General features: G+C 34.4%; 1 protein-coding gene across 1 annotated transcript in view; it reads left to right on the plus strand.

Annotated features, from left to right (window-relative positions):
* lama1 (laminin, alpha 1) overlaps window positions 1-23,598 on the plus strand; it is a 200,034-nt gene that overhangs the window by 97,936 nt on the left and 78,500 nt on the right. Inside the window, exons 19-28 of the mRNA XM_051928752.1 lie at window positions 509-720; window positions 7,403-7,509; window positions 10,022-10,202; window positions 11,228-11,364; window positions 13,031-13,267; window positions 15,543-15,686; window positions 16,148-16,327; window positions 17,410-17,595; window positions 17,742-17,869; window positions 22,898-23,018. Of these exons, the coding sequence (XP_051784712.1) occupies window positions 509-720; window positions 7,403-7,509; window positions 10,022-10,202; window positions 11,228-11,364; window positions 13,031-13,267; window positions 15,543-15,686; window positions 16,148-16,327; window positions 17,410-17,595; window positions 17,742-17,869; window positions 22,898-23,018 (1,633 nt within the window). The remainder of the gene's footprint in view (window positions 1-508; window positions 721-7,402; window positions 7,510-10,021; window positions 10,203-11,227; window positions 11,365-13,030; window positions 13,268-15,542; window positions 15,687-16,147; window positions 16,328-17,409; window positions 17,596-17,741; window positions 17,870-22,897; window positions 23,019-23,598) is intronic.

Consider the following 23,598-nt stretch of genomic DNA (forward strand, 5'->3'; position numbering starts at 1 on the left):
ACTTAACCTACTATTCTTTGTAAACTAATATCACTTACATGCCACATGAATTGAAAAGACACCAGTTCTATGACTTCACTGTATTAATATACTCAGGTCATTTACATATGACACATTACAAATAGTCTTTATCTTGAAACTGATTATATAGTTAGTGCAGAATACATATACCTCCAGTTTTGAGTAAAACATCTACTCTCCCACTAATTTTAGATTTTTTTTAGTAAAAATAATAAAATATTTAAACATATATTTATTTATACTTTATGAATATTTAAAGAGGGATTGCAGATTTGTAGGTTAGGACAGGGATTAGACAGTATAGGTTCCTCAAAGGCGTGGTGCAGAGGGATGCCTCCCACTTTGCCTCTCACTTTAAGATGACTCCAAATATTCTGCTGTACTTTTTAAAATACTGAACACTGTATTTGCAATAGTGCAATCATCATTTGTAATAATTCAAATTAAAATTGTTTCATCAGTTTAAATTCAAGCCATATGCTTTCAGATGTGCCGATGGCTTCTATGGAGATCCGACAGTTCCAGGACAATCCTGTATCCCTTGTGACTGTAATGGAAATGTGAATCCTGTTGAGCCTGGTCGGTGTGATACACAATCAGGAGAATGTCTCAAATGCATTAATAACACGGCAGGCCGCAATTGTGAAATATGTGCAGAAGGATACTTTGGAGATGCCATTGTCGATAAAAACTGTCAAGGTGAGAGAAAATTTTTTCCAGATACAATCATTTACTGTGATTTAAATACAATGAAAGCAAACAAAAAATTAAAAATAAAAACAAAGATGAGAGGATATTACACTAGATGTTATAGGTGTTTGATTTCTGAAACAAATACCTATCACACATTGATCACTGGTGGTCACAGTCTTATGTGACAGACTGTGGGATAAATAGCAATCTTTACCACACTTTTTGTTTACGTAAAGGAGAGGCATTTCTGCTGTACCATCAGAGATAATTTTGTTTTACTTGTTCAGCTTCAAAAAGCATATCACTTTTTTGGCCCCTAAATTGAATACATGTAACTCTAGATTACTTTGGTAATCTATTAAGATTTTAATCCCATCTATTAAATTCAGTGTTACACACAAAAATATATTCATGAAATGTTTTATTTTATTTTCTCAATCCTTAACATTTGTGGTCTACCCTCTTTGAATATTTGTGTCAGCTCACACTGAGTTTGCAAATTTTACCTACAAGTACAATTATTTTCTTCTTGGCTCCTTAAAGGCATTATGCTTATTCGTAACTACAGTTCAAAATTAGCTCTGTGTAAGTATTAATGAAGGTATATGTATGAGTGAGCCCTGTGTTGAGATGATTCCCTGTCCAAGGCTATTTCCTGTCTTGCATCTAGTGCTGCTGAGATACGCACTAATCACCCGAATGCCAGGTACACACTGTGCAATTTTTAGAAATTGTGGGCAGGTGACTACTACACAATAAAGTCACCAGTCGTATATATACTCGTACTTTATGAACATGTTCAGTCTGATTGACATGCCACAACATGGATGCTCAAACTATACATATACATGGCCCCAACGGACAGTTTTACACATTCAAAAAAACATGATGGCACAAGCTTCCCAAAATTTCAGCAAAGAAAAGAGCTACATTCCTGCCTCTTGTTGCACTGTTTTCTGAAAGTACAAAGAAAAGAAAAAGGCGTAACTGGGCATGTGGATGGTTGAGGTGTGGATAATAAAGTCTGTCTAATTAACAGAGAGAATTAAGAGTTACATAGTCTATGTAATGTGCTGTTTTGTATGTTTATTTTAGGTTATTCATTTAAAGGTTTCCTAAGATACTTTTGTCATTTACAATTTAGTTGTATGTGTGTTAATGCGTGATATTTAGATTTTTTAAATCAAAAAGATGAAAATGAACATAATAACAGCCAGACCCAATATATAGTATACTACGATCAATGCAAAAGAAAATTTCATTGCAACATCAAAAAATCAGGTCGTCAGACTGCTCACACAAGACATTTGACTAAAATTTTTGACATGACCGAAATTCTTCTGATAGTACAACAGCCCAGTCATATGATGCAATAAGGCATCTCCTTTCCTCTCATAATACATGTGAAACAATGTCCAATTAAACTGAAATTTGGGTTGACTTAGAAAATCAGTGACTGCAAATGAGACTTAAAATCATGCTCAGCATAAGACCCTTAGTTGGATTAAGCAGGATTGTAATTGTCATTTTATTTTGTCAGTATAAATGTGAAAAATAAACTTTAAAATTAATGCAATGAAATTTTGAAGTTAAGATGTAGAATATATTATTATGTTGGACCAAGACTGACATCTAGTGGTAGGAATTGAATTTTTTTTTTTTTGATCACATTAGTGACATTTTAATTGAGCTCAAGAGATAGATAGATAGATAGATAGATAGATAGATAGATAGATAGATAGATAGATAGATAGATAGATGTTAGGGCCTTTTTGTAACTACTAAATGGCCCATTTGTAACCTACAGGGAACATTTGAAACTCTAGTAGGGACATTTTGTAACTTTAGGGCACATTTGTACCACAACACAGGGAACATTTGTAACTTGTAGGGCCTTTTTGTAACACAAGTCAGGCTTTTAAGTAACATGCCAAAAAAGGGTAATTTTGCAACACAACTGGCACTTTTGTCACACAAAAAGGTGATTGTTTTTAAAATATTTTTCTGTTTATATTTGTTTTGACCATTAATCTTAACCTTAGTAGGTTCCTGGTTTTAGCACATTGTTTGTTGAAAGGCTATAGCACCATAATACTTCATGCTGGATACACTACCGTTTTAATAAACAGATAGATGTGAATTTTTTAAACTATACAGACATATTTAAATTTTATACTGAATCATTAATGTCACTCCTGCATCCTCTCCTTCTGTCCTTTTCTCTTCACTGCCAAGATAAGATGAGGTGGACTGTTAGGCCGAGCTCTAATCCTGATGGATTGTTGTTCAGGTCTTGATGTCTGATACATGAGCTGAGATCTGAGGCTTTCAAATTTTAAAAGTCAGTGTGTTTTGCTGGTAAATTCTATGTTGTATTTGTGTATTTTTGTGATTGAAGGGCACACCTGCAAACATCCTGAAGTCTCACAAAGACGGCTGATTTGACAGAATTGGTGTATTTCTGCTTTTTAAAAATGTTGTTGCTTAAGTAATTTCAATTTGTTCTAAAGGTAAATTTTGCTTCCCCTCTGAGGCTTGGGGGAAGATGCAATTTCAAGAAAGAGAAATTTGTCAGGAGGATTAGGTCACTACAAAAACATTAATAATGATTAACAATATTGTAGTTTTATGTGAAAGTAGGAAATCAAAGGCCTAGTAACTTAATGTGAGTTTTATAAAAAGTAAAAATTAATACAAGGAATCCTAGCAATAACGATTGATTGCTAACAAGGTATGAAGGTTTTCTTATTAACGAACAGTAAAGTGTCAGTGGCCTAACACAATTCTGATTTGTGTCTCGAGTTGTTTCTGCTCCTCTCTAAGGCCCCACCACACGACCAGTGTGACTGCTTTATGTATGTAGCACTCCACTGGGACTAAGACTAAATAGTTTTAAATGCAAAAAAGTGAATAAGAGAGAAAAAAATAATACAAAAACACAATTCAGGAAAAAATATTTTTATTGAACAGAATATTACAACTATAAATGTCAGTGTAGTTTTTTTATTAAACAAAACAGTATTTCATTCAAAATGCAATAATGAATCAGTGAAATAAACATTTTCAAAATAACAGTAATAAACTCTGACCAAATGTTAAATCCATACATTCAGTTGACAGCTTGTGATTCTGAAGTACTCCACGTTTGTGTTTCTGCCTTCATATTTTATTCTTGTCAGACTGAGTGATCTGAAACTTCTCTGCCATCTCCCCTCCTTCAGGGCAGCTGCCTAAAGCTTTCTTCACCATCTCTTGTACTATTGGGCCCGATGCCATGATGTGGTGGCACTTCTCCATTATCACACTGCCCTTTATGGTGTTGTTTCTGGGGGTGCTGCTTTTCTGATGTAGAAGGGGGGTCTCTAACTGTCCTCCACACTCTTTCTTTGAGGGATTCGCTCTCGTACAGAAGATGATTCTCTTGACATGGAGAGCTAGATGTTTGCTCACAGGAGATCTCTTTCCTCAGCTGATCACAGATTTTTCTCTCCAGTCTGTGTTACTGTTTGGTTTTGACCCAAGAAGTTCTCCTCCATAGTTTACTTTCTAGAAGCCAAAAGAAAAAACAATTTCAAATTATTGTTTAAAATATTGATTGCTGTTAATACAATAACACAGGCCTAATGCCACAAAATTAATTTATATATGGTTTTATAATATATTAGAGGCAATTGTTACATTCTTTAAATATTATATCTTTATTTGTGTGCAATCAAAGGCGATTCCCTAATTTGTGTTTTATTCTTTGCCATTGACACCACACCCATACTGAATTGATTCTACTAACCTGTGCAAATTGGGGTTCCCAAAACTCTGAAGCCGTGTCTCCCACAAGAATACAGTATCTGAAAACATCAATTAGATATATTGTTAATTTTCTGTTCTTCCCATTTCCTGACAAATTAAAGAATATGTGAAATTTAAATTATTTTATTTGTTCATCCACTCATTTACAAAACCTGCTTATCCAAGTTTACAATCACAGTCATTTTAACTTGTACAATGTAACATCTAAACATTTTTCTTAATGCAATGTAAAAAATGTGATTTGGTTTAAAGATCAATTTCTCTCTTCCGTTAAAAAGTGTACAGAATGAGCCCATCTTGGCCCTGCTCTTCTACAAGGCCAGCATGCTCTCTAATCAGAGGATCATCGTTACATTGTCTGACCTCTGAATTTCATGATTCTACAGTCGTATGTTGTTAGTTCGGAATGAACCTGTCATCTTTAAAGTGTGTATTCTAATACGTTAACTCATTAACATACTTGTTATATTGTTTGTACTATATTTTCAGTAGTTGTTTTGTATCGAAAGGCTTCAGGTCTAACTAAGATTTTGTATTCTTGTGGGTTACTTCATTGATTGTTTATCTGAATTTGACAGACCCCATTGCTGTATACAGTAACTCTCACAAAGCAATCATGTCATCCATCCATTTAAACATCCACTTTCTAAATCAGGACAAGGTTGCAGGTAGCAGGAGCCTATCCCAGCAAGCAAGGACTAGAGGCAGGAACAGCATCTATTCAGTTCAGTTCACATTCAGTGTGTGTGTGTGTGTGTGTGTGTGTGTGTGCGTGTGTGTGTGTTCACCCTGTGAAGGACTGGCATAGACTTCAGCTGTCCCCTGTCCTATATAAGTTGGTTAGGAAGGTGGCTGGATGGAAAAATTGATTAGTATTGGATTTTGTTATAGCTTTACCTTATGCTTCAAATGCATATTTTTCTGCATTTTTAAACAGTGCACTGTTATTAATGAGACCATAGGAAGCAGGTTAAGTAAAAGAATGAAAGGACAATTAATTGATTAATTAGTTCACATCACAATGTATCTTAATTATATAATACATTACATGCACAAGTTAAATATGTACCAAAAAAACACTTAAACTATGTACAGAAAGCACAAAACATGAATAATCTTACCTTATATATGATGTCAAAGATCAGTGAAGCTTCGAAGTTTTCGCAGGTCTTCATCCAGTGTGCTTGAAAACTCGCAGCAGCGGTCATTTCATTCACTTCCGGATAGCAAGATTAACACGCCCAGTTTTATTTAATAAGATGCTAACGGGAAAAATCACGTTTGTTATTATACAGTATATACATATATATGTATATTATTTATAGGTGAAAAAGCTCCATTTCTCGATGTCCAAGCAAGGCTCTTCATACCTGAAATCCATTTCTCTGCATATCAAAACTATCAGTTTATATTTCATATAGCGACTTATATTTATTATTAAAATAAAATTTAAAAAAATATTCGTGCACGACCATTATGTAAAAACATATTGCTTCTGTAAAACAAAGCAGTAAAAATAAGAGACATTTAAAATCAATAGGCAAAAATATCTACTCATTACGCATATCACGCAATATTCTGAAACGGATTAAATATTAAAATCATGTACAGTATAGTACAACGGTAACGGAAAAAATTGAACCATTTAGCGGGTGCTACACCGGGCGCTGAGCGCTTTATAAACACGTCCCAACATGTATTATCTCTTGCGAGTTTTTGATCAAGTGCCGCTAGAAAAAAAAAAAAAATAGAACCATCTAGGGGGCGCTCCACCGGGAAATGAGCGTTCATAAAGCCGTCTCAACATGCATTATCTCTTGCGAGTTTTTGCTGAAGTGCCGCTACTTGAATGGATTGTTTTCTGCTCACCACGGACCATCAAAACGATCAGGACGTTCAGAGACATTTATGTACTTATACATAAACGACACCCAGCTTTTAAAAACTGATCAGTTATTCCAAAATATGCTTAATTAAGAATAGAAGACACAAATGCTCCCGAAAGTATTTTTTTGCTTTCTGAGCAGATAAAAGAAGATAATTATGATTTAAAAAGGAAAGATGGTACATCAAAACACCCTTTTTCAAATACTAAAGGTTATTAAGTGTCACCATTAATTCAATCGCGATTTATTATAGATTTAAATGTGGACCATTAGTAACTGGGGCAGTTAAAATTAAAAAAATATTAATAACTTTAAGAATATAAAACCAAATTACACAATACTTTGCACATGTCTTGATACAAGTATTTAACACATTTTCTGAAAAAATCAGCGCGATCGGTCATGTGGATCAAGAGTAAAATCAAATCTAAATTCAAACACCTTTTCCACTTCAAGCTGGGTGACAGGTCGACCTGATGGCTAATACTGTTCAGGGCATTTTTTGGACGATCATGATTGGCAATTTGGGAGGTTGTTACAGACTTAGATAATGATGTGTCATTAATAAAACGTGTGTCTTCCACGAGATAACTGAAACTTTTTTACTTTTATCTTTTTTTCTGACAGAATCAACGGGTAGGGCTACTTTGTACCAGGAGCGACAAAAACATGCAGTTTAAAAAAAAACAAACAAACTGTTCAAGAAAAAAATATGGGAAGATTGAAAAGCAGAGATGAATTAATACAAATGGCACAAAATCCATCATAAAACATCATTTTTGTTTTTTTAGGAGCCCAAAAGAGAGATCAGTACAAATGTTCCTGACGAAGCATCTAAAGATAGATAGATAGATAGATAGATAGATAGATAGATAGATAGATAGATAGATAGATAGATAGATAGATAGATACTTTATTAATCCCAATGGGAAATTCACATATTTTAAATTAAGAGTGAATCACTTTTTATATGATATTTTCTTTGTTATTTCCAGCCTGTGCCTGCCACGTTAACAGCTCTTACTCTAATATTTGTGATTTGAAGAGTGGACAATGCCAGTGCAAAGAAAACGTCACTGGTCTGAAATGTGACAAATGTGTGGTAAGTACCTTGCTTTCTTGTATTGATTATTAAGACATATGCACCAATCAACATTATCCCAACTGAGAAAGTTTGTTATAGAATTTCAAATGATAATGATAGAAAAAAAGTGTGTAATAAACATCTGAGAGTAAAAAAAAAGAGAAGTCATTTTTAAAACAAGTCTTTTAATTTCTATGTTTCTATTGGTCTTTACTTAAAAATGGAATTAAAAATATAATGCATAAAAAGTAAGCTCCCTATGACTATTAAGTAGAGACTGGGGAATAAAATGATCTGCAAACAGCTGTTGGACTTCCATCCTTGTTTCAATATCACATAACATTTGTAAATCAAGTCATTCCAATTTAGGTTTTTTGGATGGGGGGGGGGAGTGGTTTGCAAAACCCATTACAGCAGCATGGCAGAAAGGGAACGGCCAGAACTTTTGCACGTGCCCACTCTCACTCTCACTCAGACCAGGCACATTTAGAAAGACACAACACAGTAACTTCTATTACCCAAGACAATATAAAGTACATTAAAAAGATAAACGAACCTAAAAAAATCTAACAATAACAGTGATCAGAAAGGAAATTTTTTCTTTTTTTCTTTTCTTTTTCTGTTTATATACTATAAGATCAATCATGTAAATCTACCTCATTTATGTAAGCTATCTACAGGTCTTTTAAGATCAATTTATTAAATAAAAGTACACTTTCAGAGCCTGGTTACCATACTTTAAACTGAAGACAACAATGAGGACAAAAAACTGCTCATTACTATTCTAAATAGGTTATCCTTGAATAAACCTGTTATAATATTGATGTAAAACCATCTCGTTGAACATGCATCTGCTGCAGTGCCATTTGCTGATCTAATGTGCATACATCCCCTGGGATGCTTGTTTACAGTAGTCTGTTTTGTTCCACTAAACCTTCCTGGAACTGATTACAATAGAGAGTCATTTTTATTTTGAGATGCATAGATATTTTTGAATATTGAAGCTGAAATTGTTAACACAGAGAAGCATACGAAATGTGTCTGTCTAAACTATCCTTAAAGCAGTGTCATCAGCTTAGATATGGATGGCTTGTGCAAGTGATATATTCTACACTTTTGACTGCCTTTTGCTGTAAATATGTTAAACGTCTCCCTGTGCCTTCTTTAGACAATGGTCTGTCATCATTAACTTAACTGTAAACATTAGAATGCTTTAATTAGATAATGTCAGGGCTAATTAAGATTGAAATGGCTACTTATATTCCCGAGAACTTGAGGACAAATTGTATCTATTTCACATCCCAGTTAATTTATTTTTTCTTTCCATTTATTCCGTTCTAGGATAAGAAGCTTACCAATTAACAAATTCATTAATTTCATTCATTCTTCTGTTTTAATTAATTTTTGAACATGTTTGGCAGTGGCAATTTTAGCTGCACAAGATTCAAGGCAGGCCACACACTCTCATGCAAGTGTCAGTATATACGCTAATTATCCAGAGGAGAACTTTGAAGTGCAAAATGGACAATGGCCATGCTCTGAACATTAGAGACAGGTCTCTGGATATTTGAGGCAACAGTACTAATTGTTGCACACTACTTTATTTCAATTTTAAAAAATTATTTTGGAAAAGCTAGAACTTCAGTTTTACAATCTATAGCTGGTATGTGCTATGTCTGTTTCTCTGTGCTACTTATTACCTTCATATATGACTTTTCACATTAGGTTTCTCTTCTTATTCTATAAGTGCATTAAAAATATTCAGTATTAGATGGTACGTGGAAGCAGTGGTTAGCTGTGCTGCCTCACACATAACTTTCACCTCGACGTGCAGATTATGCGGATGTTTATCTGAGTTCACAATATGATTGGTCCTTGGTTTTCAGTTTATGCTGCTTGGACAAACTCCAGCTTCCTGCAGTCTAAGATTAAAAGTTTAAAAAATTTTCAGTACATTGAAATATGTGTTTCTTATGGAACATTGGTGCAAAAGTTAGCATTTCTTCATTGCAGTATTTGTCCCCAGTTTGATTCCTAGCTCTGTGGAGTTTGAACATTCTTCCTGTGTATGTGTGGGTTTACTGTACTAGTTTAGTTTTGCCTGGTGTGAATTAATTTAGGTCTGTGCAGAATGCCACTTTTTTGTGCTCATTGTGCTCTACCACAGTGTAACCTTAACCAAAATATGGGATAATGTATGATTGAATTAGTAACGATTTTTTTTGTATTAAAACAGAACTAGTTACAAATCAACTCTCGATTTCAGTTCCATTTCAAGAGCGTTTGCTGGGAGCCCTAATTGTCCTGGCAGTAAATGTAATAAAGTGGGACTTTACCCAAAGAGGCCACTACAGAACAATATATTTGCATAAGGTGTAAAAACTAAAATGCATCCTTAGCACAAAAAATACCAGGGGTGAAATTCAAGTACAGAAAATAATCAGGAAACCTGCACATTATAGACATGTCTCATTGTTACATTTTAGTAGATAGTCTGGTTTAGGAAGCTTTTGTCCTTTTTCACCTTTAGCCTGGACACTTTGGGTTGAGTAGCGGCCTTGGCTGTCAGCCCTGCAAGTGTAATTTGACTGGATCTCTCACAGAAGAATGCAGTGATGAGGGTCAGTGTCACTGTATCCTAGGAGTAGCTGGAGAAAAATGTGACCGTTGTGCCCATGGATTTTACAACTTCCAGGATGATGGCTGTACTCGTAAGTTTATTATAACAAACTGTTTATCTTTTTGTTTTTTTTCTTGCATAAATTTGTCATATTTTTAGACAGTAAATGCTGCTTATTAAAAGGATATTCCACCCAAAGATGATACATTTTTATATGTTATGTACCCAGTATTGTTTGTAGTGATGGCTGAGAAATGATTTTAATCTCATGTTTTCATGAAAATTGAGATCACAAAGTTTATGATACAGTGCGCTCCAATGGGGGTCACTATTGGCCCAATACTGTATAACAGCAAACAATATTAAAATATACATGAAGAAAATCTCTAGTAACCCGTGTTGGATAATCATCATGTCAGTTTACCAGATGTATGTTCACAATGTCCAAAGTACATGTATTTTTGGTAAAATACTGTTAAATAAATACTTCCAGAAAATCAGAGGAGTGCATGAACATTATGGAGAATCAACATTTAAACTGTATGAACCACAAAATGTTAGTGTGTTGTCTTATTTTCTGAAATGTATACTGTATTTAATTGTTCGTCTCACATGTTCTAATGAGGTTAAAGATTTTCTGCCCAGAGAGAGCTCCCACATTCTTTGTAAGTTTGTAAGCTGAATTGGAGTAAGGGACTGTGAATGTGGTAAATTGGTGTCTTATTTAGGATTTGTACCTGCATTCAATGCTGCCAGTATAGGCTTTGCACCCCAACACCCTATAATAGACAAATCAGGTTAAAAAATGAATGGATTATCATAGTTTAAAAAAGGTATTTTTAATTTGTATTTTGTGTACTAAAGATTTACAAGTTAGGATAATTGGTCATACCAAATTGGTGTAATAATGGTGAGTGTTGTTGTGTGAGTGAGAGTGAGAGTGTATTTTGTCATGTGTGGCTGCTTTTTTGACCATGATTGGTTCTAACTATGTGCGTAATGATTTCAGAATATGCTTAGGCTCTCTGAAACCTAGAACTGAAAAACTAGACACAAAACATTTACATTAATAATTTATTGTTAAATTAATAGCTACATTTTTGTATCTTATAAAAGCTTGCAACTGTGCCCACACCCATAACACCTGCAATGCCGAGACAGGTGAGTGTATCTGCCCACCTCACACTATTGGTGCCAAGTGTGAAATCTGCCAGGAAGACTACTGGGATCATAATTCTCTGACAGGTTGCAAGGTATGTTTTCTGTACTTTCAGTTTTTTACATAGATATCATTACTGATGTTGTTATTATAATGTGCCCCAAGTCATTGAAGACTTCTATTTATTATATATTATTCATTTAACATAATATAAGGAATTGCTCAGTGGACAACAGTTTGCCAAGAATGGAAAAGGTACTAGTTTAGTAAAAGTTATCACAATGTCAGTTAGCCATACAAACAAAAAAAAATCCACACTGTTGAAGAAAGTGACACTGTAGGTATGAAAAGGTTTAGGAAAACTAGAAGGATGCAGCTGGAAGTCAGCAGAAAGCAGTGACGGGCCTGTCACATGTGTGAACTGGAACCATGCTGTGTGATATGGAGGGCAGACAGCATGAATGGTGCATAAGTCCCTGGCCCTTTATACAGAAGATTATAAATAAGGACTGCCTAAGATCACTGTGGCCATACAGCCCTGGGACCTTATAGAGGTGTTCTTGATCATTAAATTAACTTAAGGGATGTCTCTGAAAGGAACCCTACGCTGTAGTTAAAACACCACTTTACACTAGAACTAGCACTAAGTTAAATCCAGAATCACAGACTAGATGGGGTAAACATTTTCTGGCATGGAGCTTGAGAAGCCAGAAACAAGAATGAAAGCTGATAAGAGGGAACAGCTTTTGTGAAATATGAGATGGACAGTAGAGTGAGCCATTATATCAGGTAGACAGAAATAAGTAAATTGTGAGGTACTGTGGGGAATTCAGAATGCATACAAGGGAATATCATTTACAGCGAGAAGACAGTTGCATAAGAACAGAGAGTGTTTGAAATACATGCCTGAACAGCAATGACTGTCTGGTTAGGTGATTTTTCAACTTTTGTACTTACTAAGACATTTCTCACTTCCTTTACCTCTCTCTCTCTGTCTTTCGCAATCATTCTTTAGTTAGTAAGTCATTTTCCAGTTCAGTTCTCACACATTTATCCTATAAGCTCAATGTGGGCTCCATATTCAGGCTCAGAGAACAATCTACAATATTACTGCTGCCTTGTGCTTTCTCAGAAATGTTTTACATTCTCTTGGTACCAGCTCAGTAAGTGGGTCAAGGAACCCTATTATTTTTGCTAGTTTGACTTCCCTCCAGGTTTCTTACAGACTATACAACCAATCTCCTGTCCCTACAATGTGTCTTTCAGGACTCTTCCTAGTAGATATAATTTTGGAGAATTCTCACAATAGAAAGGGTTGGACACCCTCTGGTGGCCACTGTTTGTCTACAATTGATATGTAATAGCAATATGTCTGTATAGTGTTTCACTGTGACTGTAGCTGCCAAGTCGGAATATTTTGTTCCTTTTAGATTTCTTTCTTTTTAGTCATTCTGGTGTATATTTGAGAGGGGTTTGTTATTTGTTATTATATAATTGTTTTATTTATTTATTACGTTTCCGTAAAAAGACAGATTTACCTTTGGGGACAAATAAAGTTTTATCTGTTTGTTTATGAAGAAGCGCTCATCCATTATGCACTGATTTCTTTTAATGTGATTTATTATACTTTATACAGTATATTTATATTTTAAATAGCATCTTTTGTTATTGGCTTTACATCTGTTAACACTGAATGGAAACCATTGAATCATTTATGACATTTGCTACATAGTTTATTCTTTTGCATTTGTGTTTTTTAGGCATGCAACTGTAGTACTATAGGATCAGTCAGTTCTCAATGTGACCTCTTGTCTGGCCATTGCCACTGCAAACCTGGATTTGGAGGAGACAGGTGTGATGAGTGTGCTTTAGGATTTCGGTCTTTCCCAGCATGCATTGCTTGTAACTGCAACATAAATGGGACAAGACAAGAGTTCTGCAATGAAAAACATGGCATTTGTAGCTGTGAAGAGGAAACTGGCAAATGTGTTTGCAAGGTAAGTTAATTTGGACTATTGTACAGCTTATCTGCCATTCAGTAAATATTGTTTGTTGTGCTTGAGTGCTGCCTTTTAATAGTACAGTATTCACTGTTCATCACCACTCACTTTGCTCTAATTTTCATTTTCAGAAGCTCACATGATGAAGGCTATAGGGGCAAAACATTGTGTTATTAATTACTTTCCTTTGTGAAAATAACCTTTATTTCTGTTTATCTTTTAGTAAATGTTAAGATTGTTTAAGACAAGGTTATTTTTCAGCTCATTTAGTTTTGCCTTCCAGCCTGACTGAAAAACGCCTTGTTCTCATTCTGTTTTCAAACGTTGACTCTATTTTTATGGTTATGAATAGCAAATAGTTTGCAGACATAACTTTAATTTGTCCATGGAAATGTCTGTTTTCACCATGCTCACTACCCTCATATTGACATACATTTTGCTTGGGGGTTGATGAATCTATTGTTCACATAAAACACTTCAGTTAATGACTATAATTAGTTAATTTAACTTGGGATACAGAAAAACAATTAGGTATAGAAAAGCATAGAACAAAGATTGGTAATGTACAGTGGTTTTAATAACTATATGTTATGATCATCTCTTTTGTAATTTTATTGTTATGTGTATATCTATCTATCTATCTATCTATCTATCTATCTATCTATCTATCTATCTATCTATCTATCTATCTATCTATCTATCTATCTATCTATCTATCTATCTATCTATTTTGTAGTGCATTCTTTTAATAGCCACTGACAATTTTTGTGTTTGGCCATTTCATTGGTAATCACATGGACATGGCAGCAATTTAGTACGGCTGTGTGACGCCTGTCTACATCCTAGCTTTGTAACTAAGGAAGTTATATAATTAGGACATCTTTGTACCTTTGAATTTTTTTTTCTTACTGCAAATTTTTCTTTCTTTTGAAATGTGGGTATTTAGATTTCAGTGTGTAGACCTCTGTCTGACAATGGGATCACAGATGTATTCTCTTTAATGAAAGATTGCCTTCTACTAGTCATTGCCCCTAAATAAAATCAAGGTTAAATCCTCAGAATTTACTGTTTTTATAGCTCAGACCATAACACTCTAAAGCAAATATAGCCTAAAATCAAAGAATCTGAAATGAGAAAATTTGAATTAGTTTCATCTGGAAAATTTACAGGAATGTACAAATGCAACATCATTAATCAGCATTATCAGCAAAAAGTTAGTTTCACAACTACAAACTCAAGTTTAACAAGATAGTCATAGGCTTACAGTATGTCAGTTAAAATATATCTTTAAATATAACTTAATGTTAAATGCAGTAGCATTAGTAGTAATGCTTTCTCCAACCTACATTAAGCGCACCTAAGGGATAATTACAGGATCAATAACGTAAAAACTAATTATCCCTACAATTCCAAAGAAGAATTTCTGCTTTAGAAGAGTAGTCCATTTTGAAACAATCTAAATTATGCAGTCAGGTTCAGTTTAGTTTTATGTTATATGTAGTAATAATACATGTATCAGATTCTTGTTAACATCTGCTCTGTTTATTAAAAAACTTTCTATGCTACTTAATAATTCAGTGATTGAGAGCCTATGAAGAACCGGACTCCTTACATTGGTATTGCATAAATTATTAAAAAAAATCTAATTTAAAAACCACCGTAGATAATCTGAAATAAAGGTGATGCATGAAAGCGACTCGAAATTTATAGTCTCTGCAGAATCACTAGCTTATAAGCTACTGTATTTTTTTAACCACTGACTTAAGTCACACTCCAGCAAATATGCTCACATATATAGTTTTTAAAATGACAACTAAGAGTTCTAATTAGTCCCCAGGGCACACAATTGGACATAAAAAGCAAAATGGGAGGATGAATACACATAGGCCTGCTTGGTAGTTCTTCCAGTTTTATTCACAGCTGAATGTAGGTTTCCATCATACACCAAAAAAGTCTACTATATACCATATTAAATAGTTTAATATAAAGTATTTTAATATAGTATTGCTGGAATTGGTGCCAGAGAGTGGAGACATGTTGCATTTTGGTTGGGCATGCAATTAAGAACTTCACTGTACTTCATACTCATTCATGAAAAACCTACTGCTACCAGCTACAGTTAAGTATTCACTAATGCTTAATTATCATAAGGAGAATTGTGTGATAAATATTAAATAATTTATATGGAATATTTTGGTTACTGTATTGAATAAAAATGTATATTGTTACAAAAGTAACACACTTAATTTGTGTCTTGTTTGTTTGCTTTTAGGAAAACGTGGAAGGTGATAGATGTAATCAGTGTAAACCAGGGACTTTTGCTCTTTCTGTAGAGGACCCCTTAGGCTGTAGGCCGTGTTTCTGTTTTGGAGTATCTGAAGTATGTAAGGAGCTTGATGGACTTGTGAGAATTCCTGTAAGTTTGCAGGTGGCTGTTTTACCAATTCATCATAAAAAATTAAGAAGACTGATTTTTAAGACTTATGCTGCTGTAATTTGTATTAGAACTATTACATTCTCTAGTGTGAGACAAATTTATTTTAAAAGCATGGGAAATTTGGCACTGATTTCCAGTAGCCTGTTAGGTTACATGAAGGTAATCTGGACACCAGGTACGATCCCACATTAGCCAAACAACTGTAAACACATTAGCCAAACAACTGTTACTCTGAAACTTTCAGGGATTTCTTTTATATGTCCCGCTTTAACACTGATATGTCACTGTATTAGTTTTAGGTTAAGCCATCTCAGTAGGGAACCCCTTGAAAGGGGTGCAATTTCAAATCTTATGATACATGTTACTTTTTTGGAGAATACATTTACAGTACAGTTCTTTTCCTTTTACACAACTATAAATAACCTCTTTTTTGTGTAAAGATTTCTTTGAACCCAGATATTAATATCTTGAGAGTGGTCAGTCAAAGTGACCTTTCGGGAACAGAGGAGGGTGTATTCCACCATGCATCAGACACCCTATTGGATGCTAATTTGATACGTCATTCCACACTTACTGAACCATACTACTGGAGGTTACCAGATCTGTTTCAAGGCAGTAAGGTAAGAATGTATACACTGATATGTCAAATCAGTATTTATCTTCATACAGATCTTCATTGAGATAAAAAACAGAAGTTTATCTCATATTAAACTAAAAGTCATCAAGTTGGCATGAAATGGTATAAAAATTCACACTACAGTATTTAGCAAAATTAAGGAAGTGCATATTATTTAATCAAGTAGTTGAAAATTATTGGATTGGAGGGAAAAATGGGTTTACCCCCTATGCAATAAGGGTTTTTTGGCATTATTGCGCCTAAATTACATACACAAAAATAACACAAAAAGGCACAACCCTGGAAGCAGTTTTCTTTTGTTCCCCAATATGTCAGCTATCATTGTGCCAAGTTTAGACATCATATCCCATAGCCTTACAGAGTTATACTGTTTGGTAGAAGGTGTCCCCATTTAGAAACATTGTGTCTCTTTTTGGAAACATTTAGTCTCTTGCATTTAAACAATCTCTCAAAACAAGCATTGTAGTTGCAGTTACTGCAGTAAAAAATGAAGTTATGTTCATACTAATGCCTGACATTTTTACTATTGTTACATGCAGTCAAACTTACTTTTATTTTTAATAATTTTATTAATGTTAACTTACAAAAAAAATATAGTTAGCAACAATTGTTTTTCCTAAATGAGTTTAGCACCGTATGCTGTATTAATCTGTTCCAGATTTCTTACACCAGTTATATAAAATTTTATGCAATAGAAGGCCTAAGTGTACTAGTTTTCTGAGATTGTGAATGTTCACACATTTTCCCAACACTTTTCAAAGCCAAACTTTGTTATCAATTAGGCCAGTTAAATACTCGTTTAAGAGAATATTGTTATCAAGGAGGTATATTTCTGAGCAAAGTGTTTATATTTCAATTTATTTAACAATCACTGGCGACAGTACTGTTAGTCTAATTAATAAAAAAAATGACTTGCTAGTAATTTTAATAAGCACTATCTAAGATGTATGAGATATTTACTCTCCAGTCTTTAGACCATGTATCTCTATATACTTAGCAATTGGAAACAGTAAAATCTAGGTACTTCATAAAATGACATAATGTCTTTTTTTTGCTTTTCTTCAGCTGCTCTCTTATGGAGGAAAGCTAAAATATACCTTGGCTTTCTATGCTCTTGAAGGCTCTGGGATCTATGATTTTGAGCCTCAAGTGCTCATCAAAGGTGGACGTGTTGGCAAATTGGTCATTTACCATGACTTGCCTCCACCTGAAAATCGTGTAAGAACACCTCAGGAAATTGACTTGATGGAGGTTAGTGATGCATCCTTCTTCAAATTACGAGATTTTTTTGCTTTTATATATTTGTTAAGCAAATAATTTTAATTTGACATTTTTTTCTACAAGAGGCTTATAACATTAAGTATATGTATTTTTCCATTTTCACAATTATTTTGTAGCATAAATGGAAATACTTCAACTCTGTCTCTGACTGGGCTGTCACTCACTCAGACTTCATGTCAGTACTTGGGAATATTGAATACATTCTTATTAAAGCATCATTTGGTAGTGGTCTGCAACAGAGCAGGTAATGTCTTTATATTTTACTTCTCTTTGATGAAATTTGAAAGTGACAAGGTGTGTTCAGTTGGTTGTACTTAGTGATTACATATAATAGTGAGCCTTCTGCTAAGGAACAGTCATAAGTAACATATACTGTTCATGACATAACAAGGGTAATACAGTTTTACCAGTGAGAGAAAAAACAAGAAAATGTAATAGTTTGAAGTTAAGAACAGCTTAAAGAAAGTACTTTGTAATACGCTAACCTTGGTCCATCTACTGTTATGAAAACAACAAGGCTGTCTAAAAGAGATGAAGTAGTATTCCCATGTAGTAAGTTTTCAACTAAAAAAGGGTTCCAAATATTTATCCTTTACATGTTTTTCCTTGGGAGCACAGTGATGGTGGGGGATGCCCAAAAGCTGCACACACAATAGTTTTGGACATTTTAAAATACTCTATAGGGTGGTTTAATGCAATGCAATGCAATAATTGCATAATTAGATCTGGACCACCCTGTATTGTTTGAGTAATTCAGTCCCCACATACCTCATTGTGTGACACACAAATAAATTAACGACAGAAAATACACACTACCTTGTCTTTAAGCTGTTCATACCAATTTAGGCAAGCAATGATTATCTCATTTTGAAAATATGGAATATTACCGTAGATACTCGCGTATAAGTCGAAAAATTTATGCCTTAAAATTCATTCAAAAAAACAGGGTCGACTTATCCGCGGGGCAACACAATTGTCCATAGAATTTGGGTAATGACATTGTACACTCAACGCTTCACGGTGTTAAGTCACCGGTCATCTGCCGTTTTCCATGGTCTTTGAAATAATTATAAGCCAGCAATACTATTGCTAATTAGCTAGTTTTTTTCTAATTTCATTAAATAATTCTTTAAACTGTGAAATACTTGAATTTGAGCATTAGCTTTTGCAGGTTTTGGATAACAAACATACCATTAGCTGCCATGTGCAACCAGATTTGGAATCAAAAGAACCAAGGCAACACACGCTATCAATGCGATGCAAGCGCAGCCCGAGATTCAAAAAATTTCTCTGCCTACCTGTTTATCTCGTCTGACAGTAGGTGAAAAGCAGCATCAGGAGAGAGCAGCCTGAAGTAGTCCAGCAGCGGGTGATCTGTCATGTCCAACAGCAAGCCATGCTGTCTTGTGAAGTCCGGTAGCCAGTTTGGCTCCCACGGATCAATGTCTGGGTATTCCTCCCACGCGAACCTTGCCGTAGGTGCATCGGCTGCGCGAATGCGTTCAGCTGGCAGCCGATCAGCTGGCACGGCATCGGCTGGTGTCCGGTCAGCTGATGCCGGCTTCTCACTCTCTTGCTTGATTCCTGATCACTGTCAATAAAGTCCGATTCTGAAAAATCAGAGTCTGACTCAGTGATAATGTGCAAAACATCGTCTGCTGAGTGTTTTCTTTTCTGCACTCGCTTCGCTCCCTTGTGACATATCGACTCCATCTTGCCTTTGTTTACATTTCGCAACTCACACACACGCAAGGATTAGTTGCCGAGTCAACAAGTCTAGCATTTCTCCAAGCACAGAGGGAATGCCTGTGACATGACAGTGAGTTTTGTCGCCATTAACAGCTGATTGTCGCCCTCTATCTCTGATAGCTGTCAAGTTTTACCCTCGACTTATACGTGGGTCATAACAAACTCGACTTATCTGCGAGATCGACTAATACGCGAGTATCTACGGTAAAATATTTAATGTGAAATTTTGCCATTGATCAATACAGTAATGGCTAAAACATTAAAGTGAAAGTAAAAAAATGTTAAAATACTAATTACATAATTATTCAACCATTTTACAATACCCTACCTACATAAACTATTGTGTTGAGAAGTCACATAATTAATTGAGTGTAGTCCACCTCTGTACATTTTAGGTAATTGAATTGTTATGAGGTTATATAATGTACTGTAAACCACCTTAAAATGTTCCACAGCAGATTTCAACAGGTTCTAACAGAAACTCCCTCAGGCACTCAGAGAAAATCTCAGTTAAGTATATAGCACTTAGCTGGAAAAATGAGTAAGAAGATTAACAGGGCATAACAATCATGTAGATAATATGAAATACTATTATAAAGAAATATAGAAAAGGTTACACAAGTCTGAATTAGTATGGAACAAAGAATTATTGAAAAAAATAAAGTAGGTGTAAGTGAGGGAAGCCAATGGCAAAATAAACAAAATACAGATACATAAAAGAATCATAACTATAATTTCTGGAAAAGATACCTACTGTAAATATGTAATAGACTGAAGGGGCAGTAAATGCTGAAATTTGTACTTTTCCAATTTTTGTATTGATCAGTGTGAAAAAAATTACAAATATTTCCAAAGTTGCTTTTTAAAGGTGTTGATCTGTCACAGTCCCCTCAAATATTTACCTGTGACAATGCTGCAGAATGGTTTGTGATGCAACAATTCATTAGTGTCTACAAATGACATTTAGTGGGATGTGGAGGCTATTAAAGTTAATGTAACCCCACATTTAGATTAGCATGGATTTCCATAATCAATGTGGTTTATTCACATGACAAATTTGGTTGCATAAAGTAAGCTCCTTGTGACCCCTGAAGGCCATGGTAAGATTAGTATTGGGTATCACTGCTTGTTGTTTACTGTATCAGTGATGCCAAGCCTGCTGTACCTTTCGTAGTTTGCCTTGCCCACAGAGAGAAAGTGGAAGGAGTAGTCTTGTGAGTAGTGGAAGGAGTAATAAAGGGAGTGTCAACTATCTACTCTGCAACCCCTGATGAGAACATTTCTCACTACCTAGATGAAGATAACTTATATAAGTTATTTCTTCAACAAAGCAAGTGTCTCTGTGTCATAATTTTAAGTTACATAGTGGCATTCACAATACAGCAAAAAACCTAGTTTCAGTCATTTGTTAAGCAAAAAGATTCTCAGTGCCATCTACCTAGATGAGTACAGAGTTGCATGAAATGATATTAAGCCCTACAACACTGAAAAACTAAAAAGGTAATAGAGAACTAATCAGTTGACAGAGCACTTGCACATGTTCACTAATAGGTCTACTAACAGCACAGATTGTAGAGATGCAGTTGGTGCAGGCTTTAAGATGTACAGTATCATGGCATGAAATTAAATTTTGAATTAAAGAAAAGTGTCTTATTCTGTTTTACAGAGAAATCACAGCAAATCTGTAAAAGGTAGCTTGAATTATTGTATAAGATTTCACCTGAAAACAGGTACTTTAAAGTTGTGAAATCCCAGCAGTTTTTGTTATGATCTTGAATTGTGCGCCCCTTGGTGTAGATATTATGGTAGTGCATAAATGTATTTTCATCCTAAATATGCCAGCCAATGTCAGTAATATGTTCTGCTATTTGTAGAAGGGACTGAAATATTCAGTTTATTTATGCTTGAAGAGGACATTATCATTTCTTCATGTATATTTACCCAAGTATTCCAATAAAAAGTCATAGGGAGGTAGAAGCTGTCCTAGCAGTATCTTTTTCTTGAGAAAATAAATAGTCTAGTTATAGAAGACTGAGATTAAAAATTAGAATTATTTTGATGTTTGACCAGTTTTTTACCAAAACATTTATTAATCATATAATGTGACCAAGCTCATCATTTTAATCCCACTATGTTCTTATTTACTACTTTCCCAAAATATTCATCCTGAAATATAAAAAAAAGCAATGATGTACATTATACACGTCAAAACAGCTATCTGAAAAAGATAGACGTGTTACTTTAAAAGATTTACTTTAAAAGATAGTGTTATTTTAAATTCATTCATCCACTTATTGTTCACAATTACAGGTTCAAGAGATTGTCTTAATTGCTATATATTTTTTTCTTTATTTCACATTAACTAATTTTGAAAATACACAATGTGTATTTATAACATAAATTGCCTTTTGGTTTCATACAACTCATACATGCTTTCAGGTAAACTGAATGCTAACACTGCACCCAGTGGGCGAGTTTAAAGAAAATTGTGGTTTTCAGCTGTGTCTAATATTAGATGGCAGAATGCCATAGCAAAGAACTCTACATTCTAATAAATGAATGAATCGTTGAGAATATTTTATCATAGTCTCCTCGGCATAGTGTATGCGATGTAAATATACAACATGACAAAAGTCACGTCATGTTTTTAAGTATTTCATATTTTTATGATATAGCAGTTTGGTGTCTGATAATTTTTTAACTTTTGAGATAGGCATCAAAATTCAATAGTGTTGTAACCCATCCTCCGCAAAACAAAGTTTGGGGCTAGAAATTAGGTTAGAATATCAGAAGAAGTCACTTTTATATAGTATCCCACAACTACCAGCCCACAACATTGAGTCTTTATCCTTGTCTTTTCTAATTATTTTTATATTGATGTGACTCTATAAGTTCTATCAGAAATTCAGTACAGGAAGCCTTTTTTGTTTCTTCTTTTTAAAATCATTTGTGACGCTGCCCAATTTTGAAAGGTCACATGTAACGTGAAAATAAATTGTTATGGTACAAATTTGAGAAAGCATCTGTGATTCCTCTTATTATGTCTGCAACATAATTCCGACCTAACATTCTTTTTTTTTTAATTTAACAGTAAGTATACTATGACCAGGTTATACACATTTTCATATTTCTTTTTTTTTCAGCATTTTAATTTAATGTATACATATATCATATTTTCATTTATAACCTCACATCTATCTGTTATTGTTATAATTGCATATTTAGCAGACATCTTTTTACAAGCAAACTTACAAAACTGGCATTTGTTTACAGTTGGAACAAATGGAAGTTAATTAACTTTCTCAGAGTTACACATTGAGTTGGGGTCTTGAACTGAACTAGTAACATTGACTGAAACCACTTATTTCCTAAAATAACAGCCCAAATAAAACAAGTATAATATAAAAAATATATACAAATATAGATGTGCATCTGTAGATTTATCTATTTCTAATTGTACAAATATTTTTCTTTTAATAATAAATGTAGTTGAAACTCTGGTTATTCTTTTCTTTATTTTTAGGATTTCCAACATTTCAATGGAGGTGGCAGTTGATATGGATGAATTAAGTTTTGGCAGGGAAGTTGCCCACTACATTGAAAGCTGCCATTGCCCTTCAGGTTATGCTGGTCTTTCATGTCAGGTATACATTTTCTTAAATTAATATAATAATCTTTACATCCCTTGAGATCATGATTCAAATCCATTGCCTGTGAGGTTTATGCATTCTCTGAGACTGTGTGATTTTTTTTAGGTACTCCAGTTTCCTCCCACATCTTACATCTTAAAGATTTGTAGATCAGTATACTGGTGATGCTAAATTGGCTATACATAAGTGTGTGTGTATATCTGTGAAAGATTGCTGTCCCATCCAAACCTGGTTCGTACCTTGTGCCCTGTATTGAAGGAATATGCTGTAGCTCCTGTGACCCAATAATTGTACTATGTCTCAAGAAGAATTAGAAAATGTTTAGATGAGAGCAAAATGATAATACTATAGTTAGCATTACTGGGAGCAGTGTTAGAATCCTGACCCAATCACAGCGTAGACTTTGTAAGCACCTCCCCATTTCGTATGGTACTTTTTTTTTCCCCCGAACGAATGCATGTGTAATACCTAAGTTGTTCACTATAGTGCTGTAATAAAGTTCCCTCACGTCTGTAATGGACAAAGTCATTTCAGAAATGTGAGGTTGTCACATTTTTGAAGGTAACTGGCATAT

Source organism: Erpetoichthys calabaricus, chromosome 6 (assembly GCF_900747795.2).
Source record: "Erpetoichthys calabaricus chromosome 6, fErpCal1.3, whole genome shotgun sequence".
NCBI classification, from domain to species: Eukaryota; Metazoa; Chordata; class Cladistia; order Polypteriformes; family Polypteridae; genus Erpetoichthys; species Erpetoichthys calabaricus.